The 11,370-nt window shown below is 48.4% G+C and overlaps 1 protein-coding gene across 1 annotated transcript; it reads left to right on the top strand.

Annotated features, from left to right (window-relative positions):
* Nucleotides 1-206: 206 nt before the first annotated feature.
* Nucleotides 207-10,589, top strand: LOC125425634 (Fanconi anemia group M protein-like; the record flags this gene model as incomplete). Its single annotated transcript, XM_048483201.1, has 4 exons — nt 207-438; nt 4,973-5,159; nt 8,303-8,509; nt 10,355-10,589. Coding segments are annotated over exons 1-4 (790 nt in total), but the record flags the coding sequence as incomplete, so codon positions are not given.
* Between the last annotated feature and the right edge of the window lie 781 nt (nt 10,590-11,370).

The raw sequence follows: 11,370 nt of genomic DNA, 5'->3' as shown, positions 1-11,370 counted from the left end.
GCATCTGTGGCTGGCATCTTCAGAGGATCCTCTGAAGATGCCAGCCACAGATGCAGGCGAAACGTCAGGAGAGAATGCTGCTAGAACACGGCCATACACCCCCGAAACCACACAGCACCCACATGTATTGCTCTTTTTTGTTCTTTTTTATTGTGCTTTTTAGTTTAAAAAGTACCTTCAAATATATCTAACTATTCCATTGTTTCTGAGTTTTCTTACTGAGGAGCTAAAGTATTCTTTGGGTCCGAATGGAAATATTTCATGCTGTCGGTGACAAATGTCAAGCTGCTTAAAATCTTTGGATTTTAAAAAACAACAACACATTTTTGGGGGTTACAGGAAAGGAAAAACTGAAGCCATTCACCTACAGTCACCCCAAGTTAAAGAAACTGGAAGAGGTTGTCGTGGAACACTTCAGATCCTGGAAGGAACAGGGAGGTAGGTCTGAGGTAGACCTAAGACGATTTGGTCTTAGTTAATGTGTAGTGTTTGCATTCACCCACTCACAGGGTGGTGGAGAAACCGACATGCCTGCTTTCTCTTTCCGAGCATTTTCTGCGTCTGATGTGTTCAAAGTAATCTGTGTTCCATTCTTACTTTTCACAATTTGCCATTCAAGTTCTGAGGAGAGGCTGCAGCGTTTGGGACTCTTTAATTTGGAGAGGAGACGTCTGAGGGGGGATAGGATTGAAGTCTATAAAATGATGCATGGGGGAGAAAATGTTGACAGAGAGAAATGTTGACAATACTAGAACCAAGGAGCATTCATTGAAAATGCTGGGGGGAAGAATTAGGACTAATAAAAGGAAACACTTCTTCACGCAACGTGTGATTGCTGTTTGGAATATGCTGCCACAGGAGGGGGTGATGGCCACTAACCTGGATAGCTTTAAAAGGGATAGATTTATGGAGGAGAAGTCGATCTACGGCTCCCAATCTTGATCCTCTTTGATCCGAGATTGCAAATGCCTGAGCAGACCAGGTGCCCGGGAGCAGCAGCAGCAGAAGGCCATTGCTTTCCCATCCTGCAGGTGAGCTCCCCAAGGCACCTGGTGGGCCACTGCGAGTAGCAGAGTGCTGGACTAGATGGACTCTGGTCTGATCCAGCTGGCTTGTTCTTATGTTCTTGTGTTCCTTCCTCGTCTGATTCAGTGGAGGCTTTTTTTTTTGGGGGGGGGGGGGTCTGTGACTCAGGGGTAGAGCTTTTTTTTTTCCTTCAGAATGTCCTGGTGTCAGTGCCCGGGATCACTAGGTAACAGGATAAGGTAGCAGGTAATGTGAAAGACCTTTCTGTTTCTGAGACCCTGGAGAACAAGAGTCAGTCTGAGTAGACAGTTTGGACCGATGGACTAGGTATCATGATCATCCCATTTCTGATTTGATCCTGCCATGTCTCCCGGTCAGGACGTGGGATTCCCTTTCTCTCCTCTTGCCCCCTCCCTCTGCATTACGGTGGTGGTACTTTTACCTTTTGCTTTCACTTCCCAGGCAATTCCTGATCAGCTTATTAGAAACCTGCTGTTGTAGTTCTCGTGGTATTGTGGAATGTCGGTTCTTTAGATCCTGGAGAGGCTGCATTGTCCCTGGGCCAGGTGCCACCCCCGCCCCCCCTTGGGAACTGGTAGTCAGGGGAGAGGTTGTGTAATGTGGGGGCAAGATGTTGGGTATCATGGAGGGCGCTTTGTTGCTTCTGTTTCAGTTCTGGCAGTAGAAGTCCAAATGCTTCTTCCTGATGCTGTTTCATAATAAAGAAACCACCTGAACACAGAGTCTTGTGACTGAACAGTCCAGGAGCTTGATGCTAAATGTCAGATTCAGTATAATCAGTGTGGTGTGGTGGTTAAGAGCAGGTGCACTCAAATCTGGAAAACCGAGTGTGATTCCCTGATCTGCCACTTGGGCTGTGGAGGCTTATCTGGGGAACTAGATTAGCTTGTGCACTCCAACATACGCCAGCTGGGTGACCTTGGGCTAGTTACAGTTCTTTGGAGCTTTTGTTACAGCGAATTGCCAGTAACAATAAGTGATTTCAGCTCAGCAACTTAATGAGGTGCAGGAAGCCGGCGTTTCTTCAAAGCAGGAAGGATTTTATTGCAAGTGATTTCTTGGCACAGCTCAACATGGCTGTGCATCAGCCCCTTTTATACCTTTCCCAGTAACCCAGAAAGGGGGTGTAGGGCAGTCCCACCCCCATAGTGCAAAACCCAGGAAGGGGGCGGTCTCCTTCCATCTAATACAGAGAAAATATCCTAGAACACCAAAGGGAGAAAACAATCCCTTTGCACATGCTGATGAGATCAAATCCCAGAAGAAAAGCTTGGGAGTGTTAGACAAAGACAAGTTTAAATGATCCAATGAATTCTTGGATCCTGAAAGTAAGGATGTGAACAGTCCAATGAGCTTCTGGATCCTGAGAGTAAAACTTCAAACAGTCCAATAGCAAAACAGGGTGACATCTTCCAACGGCTGGGTGACCCTTGGGTGCTGGCAACAGATTCGATTAGCAAGTCCAAAGAGGGTCGTTGTTCTTATCAAAGGGTCGGCTGGGCGTTGGTCTAAGCTGCATTCCAGAGCCAACTTCCCTGGTTCTTTAATATCAGACCTTAACTGGCTATTGCTTCTATTCTCAGACACAAATTTCAAAAATAACATTTCTAACTTAAACATTAGGAAAACCTTAAAGGATAAACACACATACTTATACTTATAGGCAGGACTGTACATCTACCTACTGGCAGGGCTCACTTAAAACTAATAGAACCTTAACCTAACTGAAGAACCTTATTAAACTAAAATCCTAAACTGCAGGCATGAACTTAACTAAGAGGAGCTTTCACTACATCCTAGAACAGTGATGGCGAACCTTTTCGAGACCGGGTGCCCAAATTGCAACCCAAAACCCAGTTATTTATCGCTAAGTGCCAAGACGGCAATTTAACCTGAATGCTGAGGTTTTAGTTTAGAAAAAACAGTTGGCTCCAAGGCATGCGTTACTCGGGAGTATGCTTGGTGGTAATCGGTAGCTTTGCTTTGAAACAACCGTGCAACGCTTCCAATGGGTGAATCACGACCCTAGGAGGGTTTACTCAGAAGCAAGCCCCATTGCCAGCAACCGAGCTTACTTCCAGGTAAAGGATCACACTTTAGTTCTTTGCATGAAAATCAGTGGGGTTTAACAGCACTTAACAGGGTTACCTACACTGCTTCCCCAAAACTAGGTCTTAGGTTTAATGCTAATCATCGAGCCCAGTGGCCCAGGCCAGCCTAGATGTGTGTGGGGGGCACTCTGTTTGCGGGTGCCCACAGAGAGGGCTCTGAGTGCCACCTCTGGCACCCGTGCCATAGGTTCGCCACCACTGTCCTAGAATGACACACACACAAGGGAAATCATATAGCATTGGCACTATCATGCATATACATTCTTTGTGAACCCTATGTAGGCTTCTTATTTATTTATTTATTTATTATCATATTTATATACCGCCCCATCCCCTGAGGGCTCTGGGCGGTGAACAACAGAATAGTGTTACAGGTCTCTGTATCTGGGCAGGGAGCCAGTGTAGCCAGGCAACCAGACTTCAGGAAAATATTTTGTTTATTTTCCCATCGGTAACACTTTCTCAGTCCCTCCCACCCCACAGGGTGTTTGTTGTGGGGAGGGGGAAGGGAAAGGAGAGAAGCCCCTTTGAGTCTCCTTACAGGAGAGAAAGGGGGGATATAAATCCTCCTTCTTCTCCTCCTCCTCCTCCTCCTCCATGTGTACCTCTGTGGCACGTAGAAGGCTCCAGGTCCAATTCCCTGCGAAATTTCGGTTTAGTAGGTGATGCAAAAGACCTTTCTCCGCCTGAGACACTGGGAAGCAGCTGCCATTCTGAGCAGGCAAGGCTGGCTTTGATGGGCCCGTGGTCTGACTCTCTGTCGGGCAGCTTCACGTGTTCGGTTTCTGTCATTTAAAAAAAATGCTTAATTTTGGCAAGGTCGGTCCCAGAAGAAGTCTCTTTTCTCTTCAGTACTTCTCTTACTTTGATTAACGACGAGTCCTGCCCCTTTAAATCAAAACATTGACGGGATGGAGGGTCAAACAAAACAGAGAGGTCTTTGTCCCCTGCTGTTGAAAGACAATGTTGGAGGGGCATGGGGGGGGGGGGGATCTCCCTAGAGATGGAATGCCTCAATTTCTAGGGAGGAGCAGCAGTGGTGTAGGAGGTTAAGAGCTCGTGTATCTAATCTGGAGGAACCGGGTTTGATTCCCAGCTCTGCCGCCTGAGCTGTGGAGGCTTATCTGGGGAATTCAGATTAGCCTGTACACCCCCACACACGCCAGCTGGGTGACCTTGGGCTAGTCACAGCTTCTCGGAGCTCTCTCAGCCCCACCCACCTCACAGGGTGTTTGTTGTGAGGGGGGAAGGGCAAGGAGATTGTCAGCCCCTTTGAGTCTCCTGCAGGAGAGAAAGGGGGGATATAAATCCAAACTCTTCTTCTTCTTTTTCTTGGTGCCACAGCCAAGAAGGCCGTCTCTTGAATAGTCATCCAATTAACCTGAAATGATGGAGGCCCCTGAAGCAGGGCCCTTGGAGGCTGACTCTCTGGAAAGGGAGGGGGGGTCTCCGTGTGGGCGCAGCTACAAGGCTGCTGCTACAGGCGTGGCTCCAGGGCATAGTGCAGAGGCTTTTCAAGTTCAGCTCATCACATAACAGTGTTCTGCTCATGTGGAGGAGTGAAACCCTGTTCCCTCTGTGTTGTAGTCCACCTGCTCTGGACTAAGCCAATACCTCTCAACAAGCTGAAAAGTGCCCCCAGTGTTGGCATAAGGCTGGCTGTCTGTTCAGACCATGAGGCCCGTTGGTTCTTGCAGTGAAATGGACAGGAACAAGGGCTCGCAGCTGCTGCCTTGCATCTCTGCTGTGGTAATTTCGGTTTGTTTCTTCCTCTGTTTGTTTGTAATCGTTTGCTTCTTCCCTCTGTTAAACAGACCAGAGGCCCGGGCCGAAAGCCAACCCGCCGATACCCGAGTCATGATCTTCTCCTCTTTCCGCGACAGCGTGTGCGAAATCGCAGAGATGTTGAATCGGCTCCACCCCATCGTTCGGGTGATGACTTTTGTGGGGCATTCGACGGGGAAGAACGCCAAAGGCTTCACGCAGAAGGAGCAGCTTGAGGTCAGGGGGCAAAAGGACCGCGGGGGGAGTCTTGCTGGCAAAGAAATAACTTCACCGAAAAGATAGCGGCCTGCGCTTCTCAAGAGTCACAATGCCAGGGGATGAACATAAGGACATAAGAACAAGCCAGCTGGATCAGACCAGAGTCCATCTAGTCCAGCTCTCTGCTACTCGCAGTGGCCCACCAGGTGCAGGGGCATAACGAGGCAGCCCTGGGCAAACTGTAGCCCTGGGCAAAACCTGAGTTGGATGCGCCCCCCCCCCCCCATGGGCGGCCACTCCACCACGACCAAATTTCTTTTTACACCAGGACATTGGTGCCTGCAGGGGGTGCAGTTTTTAGGCTAGCGGCATCAAAATTTCAGCGTATCATCAGGAGACTGTCCTTATGCTACCCCCCAAGTTTGGTGCAGTTTGGTATAGGGGGTCCAAAGTTATGGACCCTCAAAGGGGGTGCCCCATCCCCCATTCTTTGCTAAGGAGATGGAGGCTACCCTTTGAGTGTCTATAGCTTTGAACCCCCTGAACCAAACTGCACTAAACTTGGGGGGTGCCATAATCTCCAGATGATACCCTGAAATTTTGGTGCCAATACATCCAAAAATGCGCCCCCTGCAGGAACATCCTAGAAATTTGCCCAAGAATCTTTGTTCTTCATTGAGTTTTCTGCATTGCTGTCAGTGGGGGTTGCAGGCTGTGGGGGGGGGGGGGGCACATTTCTGAAGGCACAGTCTCAAAACTTTCAGGGTCTCATCAGGAGACTGCCCTCCCCCCCCCCAAGTTTGGTGCCAAAAATGGAAAACCACTAAAATACCCAAAAACGAACCCAGCATTTTGATGCCCCCCAGAAGGTGATGCCCTGGGCAGCTGCCCACCTTGCCCAATGGGCATTACGCCAGTGACCAGGTGCCTTTGGGAGCTCACGTGCAGGATGTGAAAGCAATGGCCTTCTGCTGCTGCTGCACCCAAGCACCTGGACTGTTAAGGCATTTGCAATCTCAGATCAAGGAGGATCAAGATGGGTAGCCATAGATCGACTTCTCCTCCATCAATCTGTCCAAGCCCCTTTTAAAGCTCTCCAGGTTAGCGGCCATCACCACCTCCTGTGGCAGCATATTCCAAACACCAATCACACGTTGTGTGAAGAAGTGTTTCCTTTTATTAGTCCTAATTCTTCCCCCCAGCATTTTCAATGAATGCCCCCTGGTTCTAGTATTGTGAGAAAGAGAGAGAAATTTCTCTCTGTCAACATTTTCTACCCCAGGCATAATTTTATAGACTTCAATCATATCCCCCCTCAGCCATCTCCTCTCCAAACTAAAGAGTCCAAAAAGGCTGCAGCCTCTCCTCATAAGGAAGGTGCTCCAGTCCCTCAATCATCCTCGTTGCCCTTCTCTGCACTTTTTCTATCTCTTCGATATCCTTTTTGAGATGTGGCGACCAGAACTGGACACAGGACTCCAAGTGCGGTCGCTCCACTGCTTTATATAAGGGCATGACTATTATATCTCCATAACACATATATGTCTCCACTTATATGTGTGATATCTCCACTCCATAACACATATATGTCTCCGTTTTAAATCCAATTTGTGCAACAATTTATTACAAGACAACCTTCTCTCAAGTCCATAATCATGTATTTGTTAAACCAACAATCTCCATAATCTTGTAAATATTATTGCGTCAATTGTATCACAGTCACAGCGGGTGACATTGACATTATGGAGATATAATAGTTTGATAAGTCTAATAGCCAACAATTTGGCATACTTTACAAGTAACTAATAGGTAATATAAATTGCTTGAGACAGCGCCTATGTGCCACGCGTGTTTGTGTATCTTTTATTGTTTTGAATGTAGCACATTCATTTAATAGGTTGTGATACTGTGGCCACCATTTAGAAAGTGGACGGCTTTGCAGGTGCACGGAAAGGGCTCTGCTTAGTAAGGTTTATACGTGTTCGGGTTTTTCTGAGTTGTGTGGCCATGTTCCAGTAGCCTTTTCTCCTGACGTTTCGCCTGCATCTGTGGCCGGCATCTTCAGAGGATCTGATGGTAGTAAAGCAAGTGGAGTATATATACCCGTGGAATGCCCAGGGTGGGAGAAAGAACCATTTGCAATTGTTAAGTGTTAAAAGTGCAGTTTGCAAGTGCGATTTGCAGGTGTTTAGTGGAATTCCCCCATTTTAGCATTTGTATGTAACACTGAAGTTGCATCATCAGTCAGTCAGGGAATTTGCATGTCAGTTTTCTTGGGCATTTTACTCATTTATAAGTGTTGATTTAAAAAAACAAAAAACAAAAATGGAATTTAAACCCTGGTTGCCACTACACATATCATGCCTGGCAGAGGTGGGATCCAGCAGGTTCTCACCAGTTCCCGAGAGTGGGTTACTAATTATTGGTGTGTGCCGAGAGGGAGTTACTAATTGGGTCTGCTTTTCCATTAGAAATTCCATCAGGTCCAAAAATCATCAAGTCCTGTTGTTTCCTGTGTGGCTGGTTAGCGAAGGTAGAAAATGGGAGATAATTCTCCCTGTTGGGCTGTTTTAAAAACACGTTTTAGTAATATGGTAAAGTTCCTTGTTTAAGGAAAGCATCCTTCTTTTGATTTCTAGAAACAAAATTAAGTGTTTTAAAGTATTAAGTATTTGACAGGCAGTCAATTGGAGGAGAAGTAGTTGTTTCTGTTGGCAGCAGACGATAGGACTTGCTATAATGAGTTTACATTATGGACAGAAAGATACCAGGTGGAAATTAGGAACTTTTTTTTTTACAGTAAGAGTTTTTTACAGCAACAGAGAAATTATTAATGCCCCGCCCCTGGAGTGCCCTTACCACACCCCCATCGTGCCCCACCCAGCCCCATTGGCGCTACCCCACTGTTTGAATTCCACCACCGTGGGAACCTGTTACTAAAAATTTTGGATCCCACCACTGATGCCTGGCGACTGTAGGAAACCAGTAATATTCCTGCATGGTGAATGTTTCAAATTTAGACGACTGGAGGAGGCAGCAGCAAACCATCCCACTCGTGGGTATGACGTTGGGGACCCCTGCTGTAATGTATAGGCAGAATGAACACACAATGGAAGAATTTTGTGTAAAGCGAAATATCAAGCGATCCAATCCTTTTGCAGGTGGTGAAACTCTTCCGTGCCGGCGGATACAACACGCTGGTCTCCACATGCGTAGGAGAAGAGGGGCTGGACATCGGAGAAGTGGATCTCATCATCTGTTTCGACGCTCAGAAAAGTCCAGTTCGTCTGGTCCAGCGCATGGGTCGAACTGGGCGCAAGCGGAAGGGCCGCATAGTGGTCATCCTTTCAGAAGGACGGGAAGAACGAGTAAGCTGAGAATAATAATAATAAGAGTTTGGATTTATATCCCCCCTTTCTCTGCTGCAGGAGACTCAAAGGGGCTGACAATCTCCTTGCCCTTCCCCCCTCACAACAAACACCCTGTGAGGTGGGTGGGGCTGAGAGAGCTCCGAAGAACTGTGACTAGCCCAAGGTCACCCAGCTGGCGTGTGTGGGAGTGCACAGGCTAATCTGAATTCCCCAGATAAGCCTCCACCGCTCAGGCGGCAGAGCTGGGAATCAAACCCGGTTCCTCCAGATTAGATACACGAGCTCTTAACCTCCTATGCCACTGCGAGAAAACGAAAAGGAGTTCACCCCTCATGTTTGATGCTCAACAGGAAAACCTACATTGATGTAAACTTGATCGTTCTCGCTTAGTCACATTCACCCAAATTCTAAGATGTGCTGCGTCAGAAAATGTGCCAGAAAATGTTACCAATCCAATATCAGACCCATGTTTTGTGGCCTTTGATGTACTATGTGATTAGGCAGAAGAGGGGGCTAGTTTCCCACTCCTGCACATGAAGCCTGCTGGGTGACCTTGGGCTAGTAAAAGTTTTCTCCGAACTCTCTCAGCCCCGCCTACCCCACAAGGTGTCTGTTTTGAGAAGATGAAGGGAAGGAGTTTATAAGCTGCTTTGAGTATCCAGTGGCGTAGGAGGTTAAGAGCTCGTGTATCTAATCTGGAGGAACCGGGTTTGATTCCCAGCTCTGCCGCCTGAGCTGTGGAGGCTGATCTGGGGAATGCAGATTAGCCTGGGCACTCCCACACACGCCAGCTGGGTGACCTTGGGCTAGTCACAGTTCCTCGGAGCTCTCTCAGCCCCACCCACCTCACAGAATGTTTGTTGTGAGGGGGGAAGGGCAAGGAGATTGTCAGCCCCTTTGAGTCTCCTGCAGGAGAGAAAGGGGGGATATACATCCAAACTCTTCTTCTTCTTATGGGAGAGAAAAGCAGGGCATAAATCCAAATACTTATTCTTCTTCATCTGGAGGTCGGTCGGTCCACAAGGCAGACAGAAGTTAAATACCTGCACAAAGGCCTGCACAGTTTCATGCCTCTGGAACAAACCTAAAGTCTACCAAGTGGGCCTTGTCAAGCTACTGGTCTGGCCAGACTTAGAGGGGATAGAAGAAATCATCTATGTGGCTGGGCACGCACCCCAGTCTTGTTCAAACGGGACCACTCAAAGGGTAGGTAGGGGCAGTGGTGGGATCCAAAAATTTTAGTAACAGGTTCCCATGGTGGTGGGATTCAAACTGTGACGTAGCGCCAATGGGGCTGGGCGGGGCACGACGGGGGCGGGGCATTCCTGGGCTGGGCTGTGGCAAGGACGCAGCCGCTGCGCCGGTCCTTGGGCGGGAAACGAATACACGCAGGAGCAGGCTGCCACGCACGCCGGTGCACTTCCTGCTAGACTGCTTCCAGTTCTGCGCGCTACTGCTGAGAGGAGGGGCGACACTAAGGCAAAAATCACGTGGCAAAATCACCCATTAGTAACCCCCTCTCGGCACATACAAACAATTAGTCACCTACTCTCAGGAACCTGTGAGAACCTGCTGGATCCCACCTCTGGGTAGGGGTGCAATGTCAGCACACAAAAGGGGGCTGATTTCCCACTCCTCCACATGAAGCCTGCTGGGTGACCTTGGGGCCAGTCACAGTCCTCTCAGAACTCTCTCAGCCCCACCTGCCTCACAAGGTGTCTGTTGTAAGGAGGGGAAGGTGATTGTAAGCCTCTGTGAAACTCCTTTCAGTTGAAAAAAGCGAGGTATAAAAATGCTATAGGTTTCTTAAACGTGTAACTTAACGATCCTTTTTCATTGTAGACTTATAACCAGAGCCAGTCAAATAAAAGAAGCATCCTCAAGGCCATTTCTGAAAGCAAAGGGCTCCACTTCTACCAGCACAGCCCACGGATGATTCCCGAAGGCGTCAATCCCACGATGCACAGGATACTGGTCACACCGCCGGAACGTGAGCCAAGCCCTTCCCCACCCGGCCCTACGGAGGGAAGAGCCGTCGCCCTGCAACGGAAGTGGCTTCCTGGTTACGCTGGCACAGGTAAGACAAGATGCCAGTCATGGTTTCTGTGCTGGCGCCAAAGGGATCTTTTCCCCTCTTTTCCAGCATGGTGTCGTGGTTAAGAGCAGGTGCACTCTTATCTGGGGAACTGGGTTTGATTCCCCGCTCTGACACTTGAGCTGTGGAGGCTTATCTGGTGAACCACATTAGCTTCTGCACTCCCATCACATGCCAGCTGGGTGACTTTGGGCTAGTCAGAGTTCTTCAGAGGTCTCTCAGCCCCACCCACCTCACCCGGTGTTTGTTGTGGGGGGGGGGGGGAAGGGAAAGGAGAATGTCAGCCCCTTTGAGTTTCTTGAGTCTTCTTACAGGAGAAAAATGGGGGGGGGGGTGATATAAATCCAAACTCTTCTCTTCTCTGGAATTTGTGATCGCCCTTTGACAGTGATCAGCAGTGGATGTGGAACAGACTTAAGTATGATATATTTCAAAACGCTGGATAATGAATTAATGGGATTCAGGTATGATCTGCTGGCTCCGGATCAAAAGCAGATTGCTGCGGAATGACAATTTCGGGGGGGTGGAGGTGAGGAGGAGGAAGAAGAAGAGTTTGGATTTATATCCCCCCTTTCTCTCCTGGAAGGAGACTCAAGGTGGCCTACAAGCCCCCTTCCCTTTCCCCCTCCACAACAAACAGAGAGAACTGGCATGTGTTGGGGTGCACAAGCTAATCTGATTCACCAGATAAGCCTCCACAGCTCAAGTGGCAGAGCGGCGAATCAAACCCAGTTCTCCAGATTAGAGTGCATCTGCTCTTAAC

The sequence above is a fragment of the Sphaerodactylus townsendi genome, unplaced genomic scaffold (genome assembly GCF_021028975.2).
Source record: "Sphaerodactylus townsendi isolate TG3544 unplaced genomic scaffold, MPM_Stown_v2.3 scaffold_996, whole genome shotgun sequence".
Taxonomy (NCBI): Eukaryota; Metazoa; Chordata; class Lepidosauria; order Squamata; family Sphaerodactylidae; genus Sphaerodactylus; species Sphaerodactylus townsendi.
Note: the sequence above shows the minus strand (reverse complement) of the source record. Positions and strands in the feature narration are given on the sequence as shown.